At 40.8% G+C, this 21,991-nt stretch overlaps 1 protein-coding gene across 3 annotated transcripts in view; it reads left to right on the plus strand.

Moving 5' to 3' along the window:
- Positions 1-278: 278 nt before the first annotated feature.
- rufy1 (RUN and FYVE domain containing 1) overlaps positions 279-21,991 on the plus strand; it is an 84,027-nt gene continuing 62,314 nt past the window's right edge. For 2 of the 3 annotated variants that reach the window (XM_068043549.1, XM_068043550.1), the window contains exons 1-6: positions 279-545; positions 2,692-2,865; positions 2,958-3,075; positions 3,154-3,255; positions 7,947-8,070; positions 17,322-17,386. In XM_068043549.1, the coding sequence (XP_067899650.1) occupies positions 302-545; positions 2,692-2,865; positions 2,958-3,075; positions 3,154-3,255; positions 7,947-8,070; positions 17,322-17,386 (827 nt within the window). In that variant the 5' untranslated portion in view covers positions 279-301. The remainder of the gene's footprint in view (positions 546-2,691; positions 2,866-2,957; positions 3,076-3,153; positions 3,256-7,946; positions 8,071-17,321; positions 17,387-21,991) is intronic. The other variant, XM_068043551.1, reaches the window with a different exon arrangement.

The raw sequence follows: 21,991 nt of genomic DNA on the forward strand, positions 1-21,991 counted from the left end.
AGGAAACGACTTTAGTTAAAATGTAAGAGCGGGACCAAGGATGGGCTCCTTCAAACTGGTAAATAATCTTAGAACTGATATCAAATAATTCTTCTTCAGGGAATAGCAATCAATGTGCGGTGTACACTTCCAGATACACTGGACGCGCGAAATGCCGGAAATGATTCGCAAACCTATTTTTCTTATTACGCCTGCGCAGCTCCGCCGATTGGTGAATTTCTCTGGGCTCCACTGTCGGGGCTGCGTGACTGTCGCTCGATTTCTTGGGGAGCGATTGCACGTGTCTGTGTCACGAGTGAAGATGGCGGATGAAGTTGAGGATTTGAGTAGCGCCCTGAGCAAGACGGAATGGGAGACTGAGTTGCCCTCGTCACCGGCTACAAGTGGTAGGGGCGCGGAAGAGGGCGGCTGGTCGATCCCCATTCTATCGTTGGCCAAGAAAGCGTCGGAGACCCTGTCGGTGAACTACGGAAGTGCTTTGAAATCTGCAGCAGTGGGATTCGCGACCAAGGCGAGCGGCGGTGACAACAACACTATGAGCAAAAGTAGGGTTTGATTGGGTGCGGCCACTAGTGGGGGTGGGGCCAAGAGGGGCAAGAGAGAGGAGTGTGAGAGCGGGGCGGAACGAAACGAGCGAGGCGATGGGCAATGATGATCAGGGGCGGGACGTTCAGCAGCCCTTCCACTCCATTCCAGCTGCTGTGGAACTGGCTAGCTGGGAGACCGTGCGTTATTCATAGCTGTCAGGCCGGCGCAGTGGTTAGCACCGCAGCCTCACAGCTCCAGGGACCCGGGTTCGATTCTGGGTACTGCCTGTGTGGAGTTTGCAAGTTCTCCCAGTGTCTGTGTGGGTTTTCCCCGGGTGCTCTGGTTTCCTTCCACACGTTTCAGTTCTGAAGAAGGGTCACTGACCTGAAACGTTAACTCTGCTTCTCTCTCCACAGATGCTGCTAGACCTGCTGAGTATTTCCAGCATTTCTTGTTTTTATTTCTGACCATGCATCTGTGCCATTGCTATGATCACCTACTTCTATCTCTGTAATATCACTCAACTCTCTCCCCGCCACAGCTCAGCTGCTGAAATCCTCATCAATGCCTTGGTTACTTATGGACATAACTATTCTAATGCACTCCTGGCTGGCTTCCCACATTCTATCCTTAGTAAACTTGAGGTCATCCAAAGTTGTGCTGCCCATGTTCTAATTTGCACCAGGTCCTGTTCACCCATCACCCCTGTGCTCACTAGCCTACATTGGCTCTTGATCAAGCAATGGCTTGATTTTAAAATTCTCATTCTTGTTTTCAAATCCTTCCATGACCACATATTTCCCTAACTGTGTAATCTCCTCCAGCCCACAACCCTTTGAAAAATCTAATCTGATTCTGGCCTCGTGAGCATCCTTGATTTATTGCTCCACCATTGGTGGCTGTGTCTTCAGCTGCCTGGCCCTAAACTCTGGAGCTCCCACCCTAAATCTCTCCACCTTTCTACTCTTTCCTCCTTTGACACATATTGAAACTTGCTACTTTGACCAAGCTTCTGGCTATCTACCCCATAATTGCCTCGGTTGCAAATTTTGCTTCATAATGCTCCAGTGAAGTGTATGAGATGTTTTATTACATTAGATAGCTGTTGAAGATGTTAGAAACCTTTACTGTTGAGTCTTTATATTAGTTGAGGGTAACAATGCATCACGCAATGTAATTGAATTTAATTTAAGGATGGATGCATCTAATTATTTAGGGTTACATTTGGCATAAAATCTTTGCTCTAAATTCATGTTTGTTTACTTACAAAGTTGCGGACTTGCATCTTTTCTCAATGGAACCCATGCAAAATGTACAGTCGTATTTCATCTTTAATTGGATGACAGAAAATGTCGGTGAACTGGACTGGGTATAAAGTAAAGGAGGAAATCTGTTTGCTTTTTTGTTGGGGAAATATTGATGGATTTCAGTGATTTGCAGCAAAACAAGCGTGTAGTCATGTGGTTTTGATAATTCACAGGTAGCAGAGCTAATGGTACATTGACAGCTGTGTCTATCGTGTTCAAGTTACTCTTGTATCTTTAAGCCCAGTTACTACCCTCTTTCTACAGGTGAGATGATCTTTGTAATGCATGTGTGTAAGTGAGAGAGACAGACACTAGTTTTTTGTAGTTTAGCATTGGAAAAACTGGCGAGATGGGCCTTAATAGATGAGAACAGCTGTCTATATTCAGTGCCTGGCAACTAGTGACAGAAATGAATGGCCTCAGCAAGGATAAGTGGCACTGCAAATTAGATGAGGATTAGTGGTTTTTTTGCAACAATGGGGAATGGCAGATTACAACAATAGAGAAAACTAGGCCTGAAAGTTGAAGGAACAGTGAGGTTTCTGCGCAAAGTTTTTATGGTGGTTGGTTCTACCAGCAATATGCAATACTTTTAATGTGGTATAAATGTGTTCATTTCAGCAGATTATGATAATGCTTTTAGTTATCATCTTCTCTTCTTTGGCCTCCTTGTCTCGAGAGACAATGGGTAAGTGCCTGGAAGTGGTCAGTGGTTTATGGAGCAGCGCCTGGAGTGGCTATAAAGGCCAATATTAGAGTGACAGACTCTATAACTAAAAGCATTATCTTAATCTTTGCTTTGCGTTATAGCGAACAATTATCTGCTATTTCTAATTAGTTTTTATTCTTTAATTAGATGTTAATGAGCATGCGAAAAATGAGCGAGTCAACCTCATGAATATGATGAAGCTAAGTATTAAAGTGCTTATTCAGTCTGCATTAAGCCTGGGAAGAACTTTGGATGCAGATTACCCTCCTCTTCAGCAGTTCTTTGTGGTAATCGAGCAGTGTCTCAAACATGGACTGAAAGGTACAGAATGATTGTTATTTTAGTGGGCTGTACTTCAATTACCAAAAGATCACAAGACTAATAAAATTTTGTGTTTTTTTTTTACCTCATAGTAAAGAAGACTTTTCTTGGTCCGAACAAGTCATTTTGGGGTCCTCTGGAGCTAGTGGAGAAACTTTGTCCTGAGGCTGCTGAAATAGCAACTAGTGTTCGAGACTTGCCAGGGCTTAAGTAAGTTTTTGTAAATTTTTTTGTGTATGGTGCTTCATTTTGATTGGAAAGCATTAAACATAAATGTTTACCTTTCAGAACTCCAGTAGGAAGAGGAAGGGCGTGGCTTAATCTTGCTTTAATGCAAAAGAAAATGGCCGATTATTTGAAGGCCTTGATTGATCGGAAAGATCTGCTGAGGTGATTTTGGCTTTTTTTGTATGAAATTATGCCTTTGCTGGGATGGAGTTGGTAGTTGTCACTCTGGCAAAAATCTAGTAGAGTGGAATGATTGCTGGAATACCTTAACACCTGGTTAATAAAATAAAATGTAATCATAGAATGTTACTGCACAGAGACTGGCCATATCCCATCAAGTCTGCACTGGTATTTTTCACCATAAGCCACCTGGTCTAATCCCATTCTGCTTGATCACATACCCCTTAATATACCTTATTCACGTAACTACTTTTTCAAAGAATTTATGGGTCTTTGTTTCAACAACATGGGGCAGAAAAATCTACATTTTACCCATTCTTAAGAATTTTTTCCAATTGATTTTGTTAAATTTGTATCCTCTGTTACAATCTTATGGAGCAGTAAACAACCCATCACTATTTCACATACCCATTCACTGTTCTGAAGAATATCAGGTCACCCCTTGTCAGGATGGGGCGCTCTAAATTCTCAAGTCTCTGGTTGATTTGTAAGCCCTCATTCTCTATCCTCTGTATACTTCAGCTCACCTAATACACTGCCCATATCCTGTCCTGCACTCTTTATTGCTCACCTATCATCCAGTCCTTGCTTTGGTTTCTGGTCTCCCAATGCCTCAAAGTTAAAATTTTCACCTGTGTGTTTAAATCCTTTATGGTCTTGCTCCTCTATATCCCTCATCTTCTCCAGCCCTACAACCCCTACCACCCAGCACTGTGTTTCTTTGAACCTGGCAGTGTTTGTTTGGTTCCCCCCCCCCCCGCCCCAGTCCTCCAATTGAAAGCTGTTCCTTCAGCTACCTAGGCCCCAATCTCTAGAAGTTGCTCTTTTCTAAAGATCCTCCTTTAAAACTCATCCCTGATCAAGATTTTGGTCACTCTTCCTGGTACTGCCGCCTATGTTTTGACATTCATTTCTTCCTTACACCTCTGAAATGCCTTGGGACATTTTTTTTTCCTACATTAAAGGAGCTATAATGTAAATTGCTCTTTAGCAACTCCACCTCCGTTGGATCTACAGTTTCACTTCTAAATATTGAAGCAAAGTACTCATTTAATCTGACATACTCACATTCTGCTGCAAACTTGTTTCTTAAGCAGTCCTATCTCTAGCTTGATTATCCTTTTGCTATTAAAGTTCCTGTAGAAACTTTAGTTCCCCTTCTGTTTCACTAATCCGCTTTTGTACTTTCAGTAAATCTAATTTTTTGTAGATTTTCTATATTTTTTTTGTCCCAAGATAAACATGTGAGGAAGGTCTTCCAGTCTTCCTAAGTTAATAAAGACCCTACAGTTTCTTTGACATTCACCCCCCCCCCCTCCCCCCCCCGCAGCATTGTGGCACCTCATTGTAAATAACGTTTTGCCTGCACTACTTGTTCCCATGTGTCAATCACTGAAGATAAAAGTCCTGACTTTGCTTTAATTGTTTCCTTGTACTACTCTTGCAAAAAAAATTCAAACTAAATTGCATCAACCTTTTTCATGCCATTTACTGTGTTGCATCTCTATGAAATTGCCAGACAATCACCCCCTTTTTATGCTGAAAAGCGCAAAAAGTCTCGCCTTGCACCTCAGTCCTGACGCTGAACTCTTGTGGTTTTTCTTTGAGCTGTTTCCAGTGCCTGAATGTCCCTCTGCAGTCTGACCAGAGCACTATACAGTTTAAGCATAACTTCTCTAACTTGTACTCTCTTTTGGCTGTACATGGGTGGCGCAGTGGTTAGCACCGCAGCTTCACAGCTCCAGGGACCCTGGTTCGATTCTGGGTACTGCCTGTGCGGAGTTTGCAAGTTCTCCCTGTGACTGCGTGAGTTTTCGCCGGGTGCTCCGGTTTCCTCCCACAGCCAAAGACTTGCAGGTTGATAGGTAAATTGGCCATTGTAAATTGCCCCTGGTGTAGGTAGGTGGTAGGGAATATGGGATTACTATAGGGTTAGTATAAATGGGTGGATGTTGGTCGGCACAGACTCGGTGGGCCGAAGGGCCTGTTTCAGTGCTGTATCTCAAAATAAATAAAAATAAAATAAATATAGTTTGTTGATAGCTGCTCTGCAGCGATTGGAGAATTTTAGCAGCCATCCTACGAGAACCCCTAGGGCTCTGAAATTCATCCTTGGCTCATATGGTGCCATTCGTGGACTAATTGTCTTGCCCATTTTCTTCATACTCAGCAGTATAAAGTTGCATCTTCCATGATTCTACCCACTAAAATACCTGATCCACCTCCTATATTTGCCATATTACTTCCACAATACTGAGGGAATGATGCACTATCAGAAGTGTTGTTTTTCGGACGAGACATTAAACCAAGGCCCCATCTCTCAGGTGGACGTAAAAAATCCCATTTCACTATTTCGAAGAAGAGCAGGGGTGTTAACCCTCGTGTCCTTGCCAATATTTAACCCTCAGTCAACATCACAAAACAGATTATCTGTTCAATATCACATTGTGTGAGCTTGTTGTGTGCAAATTGGCTGCTGCGTTTCCTACATTACAATAGTGATTGCACTTCAAGAATACTTCAGTGGCTGTAAAGTGCTTTGAGATGTCCAGTGGGGGTGAAAGGTGCTAAATAAATGCAAGTCTTTTCTTTCCACCGAATTATGCTTTGTAATTTGATATCTGGAAGCATAACTGATTAGCAAGTTGAGTTTCTGAATGCAAGTAGTTTTTCTAAATTAAAACAACAGACCCACTACCGTCCCTGGGATGCCTCATTCATTCACCATAGTGCCTCTCTCCAACACCTGTGATTGTCTACCTGTCTGCATTTTGATGGTTTACTCAGAGCTCCTGATACTAAATTTAAATAGTAGACTTTCATGCAAAACATCATACAATTGCTTTTTTGAAGTTAGGTACACTGCATTGTAGGACCTTCTAATGTCACCTTGGGGGGGGGGGTGGGTTTAGTAGTCTTCATTTCTATTCTCTTTCAGTGCAATTTTTTTTGTTCAAATTTAATTGTTCCCCTATTCATAAAACTTCAACCATTGCACTCCACAGTATTTTATTACTGGGATATACTTGACTCATACCCATTTTCACCTCGATTTATGGTTCTGCTGACCATTTGTTTGCTTTAATTTAGGCAAGGTATCATTTTATTTCACTATCACTTACTTATTAATTTTTTTTCCCTTTTTTAATACTTGGCATTTAATTGTGGTTGCTGCTTCCCAAATGTTCCACTTTTACATCGCCTACTTTCTCTATTTTATTCCCCAGCACCAGGTCAAGTAGTGCTTCCTTCCATTTTGGAGCAGCAGCATATTGACTCGGGCTGTGGTGGGGGTGAGGGAAAGCTTCCCTTTTTTATTGTAATTATTTTCCCTCTCCTATCTTTTTTGGATAATTGAAGTCTTTTACATTTATAACTGTTGTTACCTATTACTCTAACTTGTCTATAATTTCATTCTTTTCCTTCCACTATTTGGCAGTCAGCTTCCAATAGTTCATCAGATCAATGCAAAACAATTCTGTTCATACCATTTCACACTTTAAATCCTTACTCTGCAGTGCTCTACCCACCCCCTCCTGAGAATTTTACACTGATCTATATTTAATTGTTGATCTTCATGTAGATGCAACCATGCTTGTTGTGTGTGTGTGTTCCTTTTCAGTTTTAATCAGCTACTCTAGTTCCTCGTTTTTGTTATACTTGGATATAATTGAACAAGGCAAGCTAGTTGCCCAGTTGAAACTACAACATTTAAGAATGCTAGTTAATCTCCCATGCATTTCACATGGACCGTTCAAGACTAAATGCAATATTCTGTTCAAGTGGGATTAGAAATATTTGGCCACTGGTTGAGGGGAATGGAGGTGGTGAATAAGTAGGTGGTCTGATAGGACATTTTGGGGTGGGGTGGGTAGAAAGAGGCTCTAGTTCTCCCCGTGCGTGCTATATGGTTCTCTTCAGCCAGATTTATTAACAGCTTTTTGTTGGCATACCTTTTTAGTATTTGAAGCTGATTGAACATCTTCATTTTCCTCCTTTTACCATCAATATTGGCTTCCGTTTCCACCTCTGCCTCGAGCATCTGTCTCTGTGTCTCCATTTTGATATTCTCCACAAACAGCAGCCTTTCAAATACCTGTGCAATCTTCCTGAAATGTTTTAGCTTTAGAATTTTAAGGTGTTCACCATTAATGAGCACTTATACTGTTCAGCAGTCTTTTTTGCTTGTCCTGATGGTCCCTGTGCTGCTGATATTGCTGAATATTTTGGAAGAGGTAGAGGTGGGATTTATGTAGGGTGCTGTTTGGTTATCGCACATCAGGTTTGGTTCTGTTGATTAGTGTCATAATGCTACATTGAGAGCACCACATACTGATACCACATCTTTGGAATCTTGAGATCATTGTTTTTGTTATTAGATATGTGAAAGATGACATGGACTTTATGTTTTGTAATGTTAAATTTTAAAATTCTTAATTGAGATCAGTTATTAACCCAATGCTGTGCATGGATACAACTTTGCTTGGTTTAATAGTGGTGTATTTCCTCAGTGAAATAGGAACATGTAAGCTGCTAATTTTTAAAAAATAGAACAAATGTTGCCTTTTTTGGCTTGTTAATACTGTTCAATAGTAACATGACTGCCAGTTGTCAAATGTAAGTTTGTAACTATGTACTTTGTGTGAATTAAATGATGTATTCTTTTAATGCAGTGAATTCTATGATCCAAATGCACTGATGATGCATGATGAGGGAGCAGTTATTGTTGGTCTACTGGTGGGCCTAACAGTTATCGATGCAAATCTTTGTTTAAAAGGAGAAGACTTGGATTCTCAGGTAATATTTAATATGGTGTCCTAGCCTTTAAGAAGAATTTGTTAATGTTGCTGAAGTATTCTGGAATTTACGAACTATTCAACAATTTGTGAATAGCTGCTTTACAAAGAGTTTATTTCTAATTATCTAGAATTCTGTGTCACAAAGCCTTGTCACCAGCATACTGTTCGATTTATCCAGGGCAAGAAAAAAATCATTAGGCCCATTCGTGCTTGCTCCCATAAAATGTGGTAATTAGCAGTGTTCAGTGACTTAAGGAAGGAGCTTATACCTTTTTAAAAAACTTTTTTCCAACCCTTTTAGGGATATGAAAAATATAGGGATATTAATGAAGAATGTTGCATTCTATAGTTGTGCTATCAGCATCTTAAAATAGCTTAAAGTGCTCCAGCATTTAAATGAGATCAGTGAACAAACCTGATATGTATTAGTGAGATGTTCTCTGATTAATTTCATTTGAAGGTTTTCTTTTAGTTTGAGTGAGTGTGAAAACAATTTCAGATGAACATACTGAGTTAGAGTAACTGTAAATATGCAAAAATAATTTTTTTATTTTTGACTATGGATTGTCACTGAATAATCAGAAGCAGAACTTTTTTATTCACCTCTGTCTAGCCTGGAATACTGAGATAGTTGTGCATGTACTGGTGACATGGTTCAGATCAACAAACCTTGCATAGACCAGGGGTTCTCAACCATTTTGCTTCTGGGGTTCTCGTTCCCATGTTATAAAAATTTCATGGACTTGATGTGAAACGTGTTGCTGGCTCTGAGCAAGAATTCTGTCGAGACTTGGAAGTATATTTGACAAGCACATGCGCACATCATGATCAATGTTCATCCTGGCTCGGTACTTTGTTCTCATTTGATGTTGCTGAAAATCCAGCTTCGCATAAGTAGTTTATACTAAATGGAATGAATATCTTTCAGTGCTGCAGAAGAAGCAACGTTGTATTCAGTTGCCCCACAGGATAACATGGTCCTGTTTTATGTGATTTTGACATGTGCACTTTGCCATTCAGTAACCTTTGCTGGAATTGGGAGAGTGAATCTTGGCTGATTTTACTTTACCCTTTAACAGATGTTGGAGGTACATTTATTGCCATTTGATTCAGGATAGCTAACTGAGCACAGCCCAGGGATCCAACCAGGACACTCCTGCACTAGTATCACATTAGGTTAGTGCGTTTACCCTGAGATTCATCCATGAAGGCCTGTATATTGGCTGTATATTTACATGTATTACGCAACACACTCTGCCAGTGTGGGCATCCCATTTAACAGGATGTAATGCCAAGCATTACTTTGGTTAGACTGTCTGAGCACATCAGCTTTGTTTTTTTTGTTGGTGAAAATGTCTAACCCATGCACACCAGGAGCTCCTATACCACATCTGGCATTGTTTGTACCAATAGTTACACCCTGTCTTTATCCCCCATATATATCTTATATGCACTCCACTGTGTATTTGCATTGAGGCGTATCCATCAAACAAAGAAAAATCGAATGAGAGAAAGAAAATGAAAGGACATATTCTAATTTGGGAAAAGGATAAATGATTGGATTGAAAATATATAGTAGACTTTGAGAAAATGGAAAAGATGGGCGTTTTTTGGCTTGGTCCCTGTGTGTTTTTTTTTCATGCAAAAGTAATCTGAACATTGAGAATTTTTTAAAACAAAAAAAGTCATCGGTGATCAAAGATTGTTGAACAGATATTAAGGGTGGAACGGGTTGTCAGGAAGGAGGGGAAATTGTACATTTCCCTCCCAAAGAAAATGATTGGTTAAAAACAGGCACATGTTTAAAGCAAGTTTTAGAGGGATACAATTAAACCAGCAAAAGCAGAGGTGAATGGGTAAACTTGGAGGAAACAGTTAACTGTAGCTTGGGGGGAGGTGGGTACAGGGAAAAGTTTGTTTTTGATACCCAATCAGAACAGCTTTGCTGATATTTCTGGTGATTGGAGAAAGAATGCAGAGGGAAATATAGCAGTTTCGTAAGTTTTTAAAAGACGCTCCTTGTAGCTGGGGAAGAGACAAAGTCATGATGAAACCAGTTCTGGGACTTGTAGATAGGGCTTTCCATTTACAAATGAAGATCTGTCTCCTGTAATTATTTCTGATGGACCCCTGGGGGCCACAGAACCTCAGTTGAGACCCCTGGCATAGACCTTGGTTCTTGCAATCAATATGCCTCTGCTGCATCTGGGTTTTACCAAATCAGCCATTGGGATAACTTTTGTATACAATAAATGTTGATGGGGAGTCATCAATGTTTTGATTCTCTAAGGTTTCAGAACCCTTGCGTTTTGAAGGTTATGAAGCTAAACTTGTAGCTTCTGCATCTACTCCTGCAATTAATAGCTTGCAGAAGAACGATTGTAAAAGGCCTAGAATCTTTAGTCCTTTTTTTCAGGATATCGCACACCTACATGATGGACGTGCTTTCCAAAATGGGGTTTGGGGAGGGAATCTGAAATTGGATCAAACTGCTCTACACAAACATCAGTAGCGCAGTCTCAATCAATGGGTGGGAATCGGAAAGTTTCCCGATCCAATCTGGAGTCGGACAGGGCTGTCCTCTCTCCCCGGTCTTGTTTGTTTGCTGTATTGAACCCTTTGCTGAGTCTATTAGGAAGGATGCGAGCATAAGAGGGGTGATGATCCCAGGCAGCGGAGGCATTCAGTTTGTACAAATGCAAAAATCTCAGGTTGCCCAGCAGATTAGTCATGTGACTAGCTGGTTTGACCATGTCCGTTTGTTTATTCGGCCATCTTGGCAGTCAACCTAGAAAGTGAACTCTCCACCTTCAATGTCTGGTGATCAAAAGTCCATTGTGGGTTGAATGTGTCAGGGAATGGCTGCTTTGTCCTTCCAAACACTGTCTGTTAATGTGTAAATGTATTTTCCAGCCGCGGCTGATCTGTTTAACAAATCCTTTCTTCACTCCAGTAACAGTTTAAAATCAATTTGCCTCATTCTTGGCAGGTGGCGGCCTAGCATGACAATCCAATTACAATCCGTTTAAATAACTTGACCTGTTTCTTCCATCAGGATATGCATGCTTAACATTTACTTTCATTAAAAAAAAAATCTGAAATAGTCATTGGATGCTGATAGGTGAACAACAGGTATGTCAGCATCTGTAAAGAGAAGAGTTGAATTAATGTTTCAGCGTTTCTGTTGAAAACTTCCAATTTTCAGTTATGAAGCATTCAGCAGCATTTCGTTTTAACCTATTTACTATCACTGTCAGCTGTCATTCCATTTCACTCCACTTTTGTAGTGCAGTGATATTTACATGTTAATTTTGTTTCTAAACTCCTGATTGATTTTTGTTTTATATTGGTTATGGTCCAACCAGATGAATGCAGAGAAAGGACATTTAAAATCAACAAGTGGTGGGGCTGAAATCTGGCAGGAGAGTTGCCATTTAAATATCAGTACATTGGAGGAACTTAGAAGTACTGGTTGAAATGAGAAGGAATTTTGAGAGAATTTATTTGTGGATGCCAGTTGACATGAAGGTGTGCCCTGGAGGCTTTGTAATGGTGACCCTCAGTTTTAGAGTCATAGATTTTTTTTTTTGTTTTGTGGTTGGGATTTTGAGTGTTGCCTTGTATGTGGACATCTTGTACACCAGTATATATGGTACCACTAAGTCAGTGGTTCTCACTTTGTTTTTTTTTTTGGTTGAAGGACCCGTTTTCAAATGAATTAATAATCATGGACGCCCATCTAAATTATACCATGTAATAGTCAATGGGAAAGTGCTGCATGTATACAGTGTTTTAATGCTGTTTAAAGTAATTTACAGTAGCAATTTTGAGAACTACTTCACTGATGTAAACAGTGATGGAACAAACCAGACAAACCAGAGATAAAGAAGTGTGACTCCACTAACATTCTAGTGCATGCCAATCGAACTGCTTTTAATATGGTTAAAGATTGGGTATGTATGCCGTTGGTAGGTAATCAGTTCACAGATCACATCCAATACAAACAGCTATTGGTAAAATCAATATTAACAACAATCTCAGGATTTTTAGATATTTAATGAGCTCAAAGCAGGTTGCTATTTCATTCTTTAAAGAAGCTTCCTATAAACATATGAGTTTTGTCCATTCATGCCTTCATTACCTATTAACTATTCCAGTGCACTCCTGGTTAGTCTCCCACATTCTACTCTCTGTAAACTTAAGGTCATTCAAAACTCTGCCTGCGTTTCAACTCATACCAAGTCCTGTTCCCCTATCACCCCTGTGCTTGCTGACCTACATTGGCTCCTGGTCAAGCAACATCTTGATTTTAAAATTCTTATCCTTGTTTTCAAACCTCTACATGGCATCGCCCCCCCCGCCACTATTTTTTTCCCCAAAAATATGCTTTATTCAAAAAATTGATAAAATACATTACAAAACAGTTCAAATTGGACATTTGGAGAAAATGCAATGAAGATCAGTTTCTTTCAATACAAAACATGAGGTGCCTCACTACTCTTGCCATTCCGTTATATAAATCTCCTCCAGCCCCACAACCCTCCAAGATATCTGCCCTCTTCTATGTACTGAGTTCTTTTCTGTTGTCTGATGCAACATAAATGAGTTGCATGGAGCCCAGTTTTACTGAAGATCTCAAACAGGTTTATTGCATCTAAATATTGTATACAGTACAGAGCTAACTACAGAATATTACTCTGGGTGTTACAGTTGCAGAGTGACTCTGGCACTGAGTCACATGACTGCATTCTAGGACTTGGCTCATTAGCATACTAAGATCTTAAAGGGACATCAGTTTTGAAGGCAATCATCCAACATCCCCCTTGTTTCCAAAGATAAGTCTTGTATGCTAAAGGTAAAAACACATAACCTTGGATAACATCAAAATTATTTACACAGGTATAGAGATTATGAACTTTAGAAGTGCAGAGGCTTAAAAGTCAGTGACAATTCTTGCTTGGGGAATTTGTGTCTCATCTGTTGCTGTTTTTTCTGAAGTTTCTCCCTCTCTGCATTCAGTTTCTGTTGCTCTGCCTTCAGCCTGCTAATATACTCTGTTGCTTTTCTCAGGATGACCGCTTTTGAGGTCTTGTCATTTTTGGAAAGTTCTGGCACCTCATCTCGAAGAGCTAACAGACAATGCTTCAACTCATTCCTCCTCTGTCTTTTCAGGACATTGCGTGTCCTTCACTTCTCATCCTCCGCATCTGAAGGCCTCTGGCTCAAGGTTGAGGAGTACTTGACCTCATGGAGGTATCTGTCAGTTCTGGCTCGTTTCCCTAGAAAGCAGAAGTGAAGGTGCGGCATGTTTGTGCTGTTGCTCGACTTCCAGACTGCACCATTTGATGCTGGCCAGAGTCTGCAAGCGTGTTCCAGTCCTTTGGAGATTTCCCCTTGGTAATGCTCTCGTGGATAGTTATATGTTGAGGTCCTTGCACTCTGGTAGTCCTGCCACTGTTGGTCTGTCATGTCTACCAGGTAGAATATTTGTGGTTTCCACGATGACTTGCTATAGCTGCATTGCATTTAGTGTGCCACTGCAAGGGATGGTATGCAAATAACTTGACAGTTGTCCAATGAGTCCAGTACATATCCTTCAGAATTCGAACTGGTAGGATATTTGCACTAGCTCTGGTATGGGTTTTAACCCTGAGTGCATATTTGCCAGCTTTCTTTGGGCATGTGATTTTAATAGCAAAAGCTTCCAGTTGTTTGACTTCATCAACGTGGTGTGTCAGGTTCACAATGTGAAATGCCTTCTCATCTTCTGGCTGAGAATTGTTTCTCTCTGAGCCTTGTCTCAGGTCTGTTTCGCTGTGGATCTCTTTTATCTGCTTGTGTTTATGCAGGTCTCTGGTGTTTTCCTTGCTCCTGTTGCTGCACCTGCTGTCTGCTTGTTTGTGTCCAGCTCTGACTTCTGGCAGTGTTGTTGGAGCCACATTTCTTGCATAGTGGGCCCAGTGTCCTTTTGCACCACATTGTCTTGCACAGGTCATGAAATGCAGAGCAATTTCACTGTGAGTGGGATAGACCGCACTTACCACACAACTTGCTTGTTCTTTTCAACTTGGTTATGGTGCCGATTCTGTTGGCTGCAACTACTGCTTGCTGGTGCTGTTGTCCAGCTACAATGACTTTGTACTTCCTGCCCTATTCCAGCAGCACATAAATGTTGTGACCTTTCTTTTTGCCCCAAGAAGTCTTTCTGAAACGTTTCAATGGGTGTCGATACAATCACTAGCTACATTATTCGGTCCGACGGCTCAGTTTCTGAGAAGTCTCATTCGTTGCCCTTACTACAGTATCTACTGACAAATTGGTCTATTGATTCCTGTGGCTGTTGCCTGTAGGACATGAATTCTAAAATGCACTTTTAATTGGAGCTGATCTTCTAGCATTTTCGATATCTTTGCAGGATCTTTCTGATCCTCGTCAGATAGTCCAGAGGTGTTGATTCTGTGTAATCCCTCATTTCCAACTGCTATTAGTATTTTTACTACCTGTTATTCTGGTTCTACAATTAGTTGATCTGTGAAGAATAACTGCATTCTTTCTTTGAACAGTTGGAACTTGGATAGGATATCAAATGCCTTCCAGTTCATGCTGGAAAATTTGGTATCAATATTTCTGCTGTACTTGTGCTTTAAAACTTGCTTTGAGACGTGTTCTGTGATTCAGCACTGTTTCCCCCTTCAAGAAACTTTTATTTTATACCAGCTGCTTCGATTGACTGAAGCAGGTATTTGCTTGTGCTGTGTTTTTATCTTGCTTCCAGCGCTTAAACTTCTGTTTACACAACTTTTCAATAGGCAGTTCAATAGGTTTTGTTTTGCCAGTTTATGATCACACTCGAGTGGGTTTATGAGTTTCTTTTTACTGTGGCTTCGTGAATGGAAGCTCTTATCCACGCACGAGTGGTTTAATGGTTTTTTTTAAAACTTGGGCTACATGGATGAAGGCTCTGCAGTGATCAGGTTTTCCCGTGCTTTTTTTCCATAACGGAACCTCCTGTAATGGTGCCAACCTCGATCAGCCTGGGAGGGAAGTCAGGTCTCTCTTTTTTCACATGCTGTTTTTGAAAAAAGTCGATCTTTTGGAGGACTTCAAAGCTTTTTTTTTTAAAGCAGTATCCCTCGCTGTCGAAACAATGACTCGCCCAATTTACTTGCAGCCTTTTGTTCTGTGTTCTGTCTTCTACAGCTTGAAGTTATTTTTCTTTAACTGTTTGAGCCAGTATTTCTGTGGAACTTTCTCCCTTTTGGCTCTAGGAAGGTCGTTTTCAAAGCATCTTGACTCATGGTCTTCAACTTAGACTTTGTCTTCTCACCACAGTTGCCACTATGTAATGAGTTCTTCATGTTGTCTGATTGTAGTTGGTCACATTTGTGCTGACCAAAATGCAACAAATCGATTTAGAGCACATCTTCCACATCAGTGTCCATACAGTCCACTTGTAGATCCAGTGAGACTTCTTCATTCTTTCTCTGGTCTGGCAATCTACTCAGTGTATCCAAGGTGACCATTTTGGTTCCCGGTTTGTAGTAGACATCAAAGTCGTACCCCTGGACTTTCACTAAGAGCCGCTGTAGTCGAGGTGGTGTGCTTGGCAATGGTCTGCACCAGATTGTTTCCACCGTGAACTGCTTGCCATGCAGGTAGGTGTGGAACCTTGTGATCCCAAGCATCAGAGCAAATGGTTCACTCTGTTTGAGTAGTTGGACAGTGCTGAGGATAAACATTTGGATCCGAGTGCAATTGGCATGCCATCCTGTAGGATACACACTCCTAGCCCTTTCTGTGAGGGGTCGACTTCCAAGATTGTGTTCCTTGGGTCGTAGTACTCCAGGGTACAGGTTTCTGCTGACGATGCTTGTTTGAGACACGCAAACAAATGCTGATGGTCCTCCTGCCTCTCAGCGATGATGCTTTACCAGAAAAATTTGGAATGTATGGTGCCAAAAAGTTGAAAACTCCAAGACATCTCTGGAGTCTTCCTTATCTTGTGCGGTAGGCATATGTCTTACATCTTCGACTTATGCATGGAGTCCAGTTCTGAAGATCTCAAACAAGTTTATTACGGCTTAATATTATATACAGTACAGAGCTGTTTACAGAACAATTACTCTGGGTGTTACAGTTGCAGAGTGACTCTGGCTCTGAGTCACATGACTGCGTCCTGGTACTTAGTTCGTTAGCATACTAAGATCTTAAAGGGATATTGCTCTTAAAGGCAATCATACAACACTCTAATTCTGGCCTCATGAGCATTCTTGGTGCTTGATTTCCTTCACTTAAATTGCTCCTCTATTTGGTTCTTACACCTTCAGTTTCCTAGGCCCCAAGCTCTGGAATACCCTTCCTACACCTCGCTTTCCTCCCTTTAAGATTTTTTTTCAAACCTACCTCTTTGACCAAGCTTTTGGTTAGCTGACATATCTCCTTTTGTGGCTTGGTGTCATACTTTGTTTTATAATGCTTCTGTGAAGCACCAAGAGATATTTTATTATGTTAAAGGAACTATATAAATATAAATTGTTGTTCACTTTCCTTCCCTCCAATTCTGTTGCAGCATACTCAATTGAATGACATTCTCTGAAATATTTTACAGACCTGTGCAAACCCAGCCCAGTTTCTCCGTATTATTTAATCATGCAAGGAATTTACATTATGGCATCAAGTAGAAGATTTCAGTAAACCAAACAAAAGACAATGTTTTCACGATTATAAGAAACAAACCAACAAGAAATTGATATATACGTATGAAAATGTGGGAAATACTCAGCAGGTCAGGGAGCATTTTAATGGTACTTGTTCTGTGAGTCCAAATTGAATGCATCCTAGTATCACAGCAGCAGATGGCATCCCACTTTCCCTTTCCTCCCGTCAAAAGTAAGTGCGGGATTCACTGCTGAAAACCATCTTGTCAGCTACTAGTGGGGGACAAACGTTAGTTGCCATTAACTTATGCAAGGTGGGAGGCTTGCCTTTTTCCTCGTGTTTTTCTCACACTCGCTCTCTCAGCTGCTAGAGAGATTATTTTGCAGACCCCCGGAAAATCTCGACGGACCCCACAGAGCTACGCAGACCCCAGTTTGAGAACCCTTGCTCTAAATGTCCGAGTCAACTGAAAATATTTTTGTTGCAAGGCCAAAAAAATTTTTGATTTTTGGGAAGAATTTGAGCTCAATTCTGCTTTTTTTTGCCTCCGATATAGTTTGTTCTAATAAATTTTTTGGCCATGACTTTTAGGTTGGGGTGATTGACTTCTCGCTGTACCTTAAAGATGGAGTTCAGAACAGTACTGACCCCAAACAGTGAGTAGTCAAATTTAACATCTATGTAAAGCTTTTTAAATTAGTGTTTTTATTTTACTTTGACAGCTTAACAATGATAAAAGTGTCTGCCCTTACATATCTTTACATTTTTGCATAGTAATCATTTGCTTTAAATATGAGTAGGAGCTAGTTTATACCAAAATTCAAGTTATTATCCAGCAAGCTGTTTCTGTAATATTACATCTGACGCCATTCCAAAAGCAACATTTCCATTGTGCTGTAAAATGGGATTTAACAATACAGACTTTGTTTAGCTTTTTGCTTTTTATTTACTTTCTATAACTGGTATGTTTTATCTAGTATAAGTTAATAACAAGTCAGTTCGTGTATGACTGGTCTGTGCGCTATCAAGTAGCGGCCTGCTCAGGTCAGGGGGAAAAAAACCAACCCGAACCCGACAGAACCACATCGGACCCAGCCCGAGTCCTTCCTTTTTATTTCCCGCGCCGAGCCCGACCCCACCACTGGAATGTTCGCTTTACCTAACTTCCGATTCCAAATCTGTTTTTCACTTTTTCAGTTTGAAATGCTTGCTGCAAGTTTATCCAGTGAGCAGTTGAGATGCAGAGACCGGGAAGGTCCTGAGTGATTAATTATTATAAAATATGCAGTATTTATATAAAAAATATAAAATGATCGCTGTCAGGACTCTAGTCTACACATTACTGTATGTATAGGCTAGAGTCCTGACTGTGATCATTATATATTTTATATATATAAATACTGTATATTTTATAATAATTAATCACTCAGGACCTTCCCGGTCTCTGCATCTCAACTGCTCACTGGATAAACTTGCAGCAAGTATTTCAACCTGTAAAGCTGGAGACTAGGTAATGTATAATATTTTCTGAGCCTTCGGGCAATTGCTGTGTTTATTTTAAGCAATACCGATACTGGTACAGTGTGGCACAACCTGTCTGGGCACAACTCCATGGGTTTCTGTTTAACTCGTGACCAAACCATCACTGACATCGTGGCTCCAATTTTCATCTTTTTAAACAACCTTTCAAGTCCAATTAATACAGTGTATGTCCGAACCGGACCCGACCCAAGCCCGAAAGCCGGACCTGGAAGAGTGACCTCACCCAAACCCGACACGTTGTCAAGTTCAGGTTGAGTAGCAGGCCTTTACTACCAAGTGTGACAAAGATTTTACTTGAATTTTTATCCACATCCCTCATCTCCTGAAGGTATTGATGTCCTTTTTAATAGGGTAGGATTTCATGGAAGGTTGTGCCTGTATGTTTTGAGAATCACCTGGTTTGACTGGCGGGGAGGGGGCATGGTTGTTATGTTTTCCTTTCTCCTCCCCCCACAACAGAAAATCTGAGAATCAATTAGCTGTGTTCGAAACAACTTGGAATATCTTTCTGAAACTTGAAAAGCTTGCTTATCCACTTTGAGTGTGGAACAGAACATATTCAGGGGAACCTTTTCGAGGGGGAAAAAAGAACTTGGAACAGGATGAAAAATTAACTTGAAAAAAGGTGAAGCTTAATGCGTTTCTCTGCAAACAAGGATTGTTTCTAAGAATTTATCTCTGGTAGATGCCTTCATTCTGAATCTGAACTTAAGAGCAGCCTTACCTTTGAGGAATCCCCTGATTGATAGAAACTTGTGTGGTATTTCCTGCCTTAGACACGGGGAGAAACTGAATCATTGTATTCATTTCCCGTATTTTATTAAAATCTCCCCTACAAAGTCTGCAATCAAACATGTCCATTGACATACAGAACGTAAGAAATAGGAGCAGGACTAGGCCCTTTGAGCCTCCTCTGCCATTGAATAAGATTGTGTTTGAACTGCTACATTAGCTCTACCTTCCTTCACTATCCCTATATCCATTGATTCCCTTAGAGATTGATAGATTTTTGGATACTGTCTTGAACATTCTCATGACTGAGCATCTACAGCCTTCTGGATAGAGAATTCCAAAGATTCACATCCCTTTGTAGAAATATCTCCTCATGTTGGTCCTAAATGGCTGACCCCTTATGCTGAAACTGTGACCCCCCTAGTTCTCGACTTCCCAGCATCTACCCTGTCAAGTCCCTAAAGAAGCTTTCTATGTTTTAATGAGATCGCCTCTTATTTTTTTTTAAACAGTAGGGAATATAGGCCTAGTCTGCTCAATTTCTCCTCAGCCTCGGAATCAATCTAGTGAACCTTCATTGCATTCCCTCTGAGGCAAGTATGTCCTTCCTTAGGTAAGGAGACCAAAACTGTACACTCTACTCCAGGTCTGACCAAGGCCTTGTATAATTGCAGGAAGACTTTTACTCTTGGCCTTTATTTCAAAGGGATTGAAGTATAACATGCCATTTCCCTCCTAATTGCTTACTGTACCTGCATGTTAACTTTCTGTGATTCTTGGATAAGGACACCCAGGTTCCTCTGAATATCAATATTTCCCAGTCTCTCACCATTTAAAAAAATATTCTGTTCTATTTTTCCAACCATAACTGGATAACTTCACAATTCTCCACACTCTATTCCATCTGCCCACTCACTTAACCTTTCTGTATCCCTTTACAGCTTCTTTATGTCCTCACAGCTTACTTTCCCATGTAAATTGGTATCATCAGGAAACCTGGATACATTACAATTGGTCCTCTCATCTAAGTCATTGCTCTAGATTGTAAATAGCTGAGGCCCAAGTACTGAGCCTTATGTTGCCCTGCTAGTTACAACCTGCCAACCTGAAAATGGCGCATTTATCCCTAGTCTCTGTTTTCTGTCCGTTAACCAATCCTCATTCCAGGCCAAAAAAAATGACCCCCCCCCCCCCCCCCCCCCCCCCGATCCCAAGAGCATTAATTTTGTGTAATCTCTTGTGTGGCACCTTATCGAATGCTTTTTGAAAATACATTACAGCCGCATGTTCGCCCCCCCCACCCCCCGCCTTACCCACTCTGCTAGGCAGTTTGCTAGTGCTATTGGGGAGGGTTTAAACTAAATTGGCAGGAGTATGGGAACCAGGAGGTAATATCAGAGAGGATTACCAAGGTGCGCACAATACTGGGGGAGACAGAGAGCACTGGAGTAGGAAATAGTAAGGTATTAGGTGGGTTCAGAGTAAGGAAGAAAACAAAGTGTAAATTAGGGTTATTGTGCAATCATGTGAATGTGCAGAGTTTAGTAAATATGATTGGTGAGTTACAGGCACAGATTGTCATGTGGAAATATGATGTGGCTATAACAGATCTGGCTCAAAGAAGGGCAGGTCTGGATGTTAAATATTCCTGGGTAAAGGTGTTCAGGAAAGCTGGGAGAGGTGGCAGTATTGATTAAGGAGAACATTGCAGTGCTGGAGAGAGAGGATTTCCCAGAAGGGTTAAGGACAGATTCTATTTGGCTAGAGCTAAGGAACAAAAAATGTGCAGTTACATTGTTCAATGCAGTCTATAGGCCAGGTGGGAAAGATATAGAGGAACAAATTTGCAAGAATTTTAGAGTAGTTATAATGGGGTCTCCAGTTATCCAAATAGCAACTGGGATAGTAGTAGTAAGAGGGGCAAGAGTTCCTAGAATGTGTTCAAGAAAATTTCCTACAGCGGTATGTTTCCAGTCCACTGAGAAAGGAGGCATCTGATTCTTGGAAATGAGGTGGGCCAAGTGGATCAAGAATCAGTAGGAGTGCATTTAGGGGACAGTGATCATTGTATCATAGGTTTTAGTTGGCTATGCGTTAGAGATTAAGATGGAAGGTTCAGAGGGGAAGTGAAAAAGCAAGTAAGAGAAGTAGAGAGAGAGTTTGGAAAGAGACTGGCAGCTAATTTAAAAGGGAACCCAAATGTCTTCGATAGGCACATAAAGAGTAAAAGGAGGAGTGGGCCTGATTAGGGACTAAAAATGCAGGGAGGCAGGGGACATGACTGAGGTATTAAATGAATACTTTGCATCTATTTTTTAGCAAGGAAAAAGATACTGCACAGGTCATGGTGAAAAAGGAGGTAATTCAGATCTTTGAAGGGTTTAAAATTGACGAGGAGGTGGTATTGGATGGGTTATCTATACTTAAAATTGATATGGCACCAGGACCGGATGAGATGCATTCAATGATACTGAGGGAAGTGAGAGTGGAAGTTGCTGGAGGCATTGGCCATAATTTTCCAGTCTTCGACTCGGAAGTGGTGCCAGAGGACTGGACAATTGCAAATGTTACATCGTTGTTCAAAAAAGGGTGTAAAGATAAGCCCAGCAACTACAGGCCAGTCACTTTAACCTTTGTGGTGGGGAAGTTTTTCGAAAGGATAATTCAGAACAAAATTAATGGTCACTTGGGCAAATTCCATAATTAAGGAAAGCCAGCACAGATTTGTTGAGGGTAAATAGTGTTTAACTTGCTGCAGCTTTTTGAGCTAACAGAGAAGGTTGATGAGGGTGATGTTGTTGATGTGGTGTACATGGACTTCCAAAATGCATTTGATAAAGTGCTGCACAACAGACTGGTGAGCAAAGTTAAAGCTCATGGAACATGAGTACGAAATTGGCTGAGTGACAGGAAACAGAGTAATGGTTAATGGATTTTTTTTTTGGAAGGTTTGTAGTGGAGTTCTCCAGGGGGTTAGTGTTGGGACC

Source organism: Heterodontus francisci, chromosome 12 (genome assembly GCF_036365525.1).
Source record: "Heterodontus francisci isolate sHetFra1 chromosome 12, sHetFra1.hap1, whole genome shotgun sequence".
Classification (NCBI taxonomy): domain Eukaryota; kingdom Metazoa; phylum Chordata; class Chondrichthyes; order Heterodontiformes; family Heterodontidae; genus Heterodontus; species Heterodontus francisci.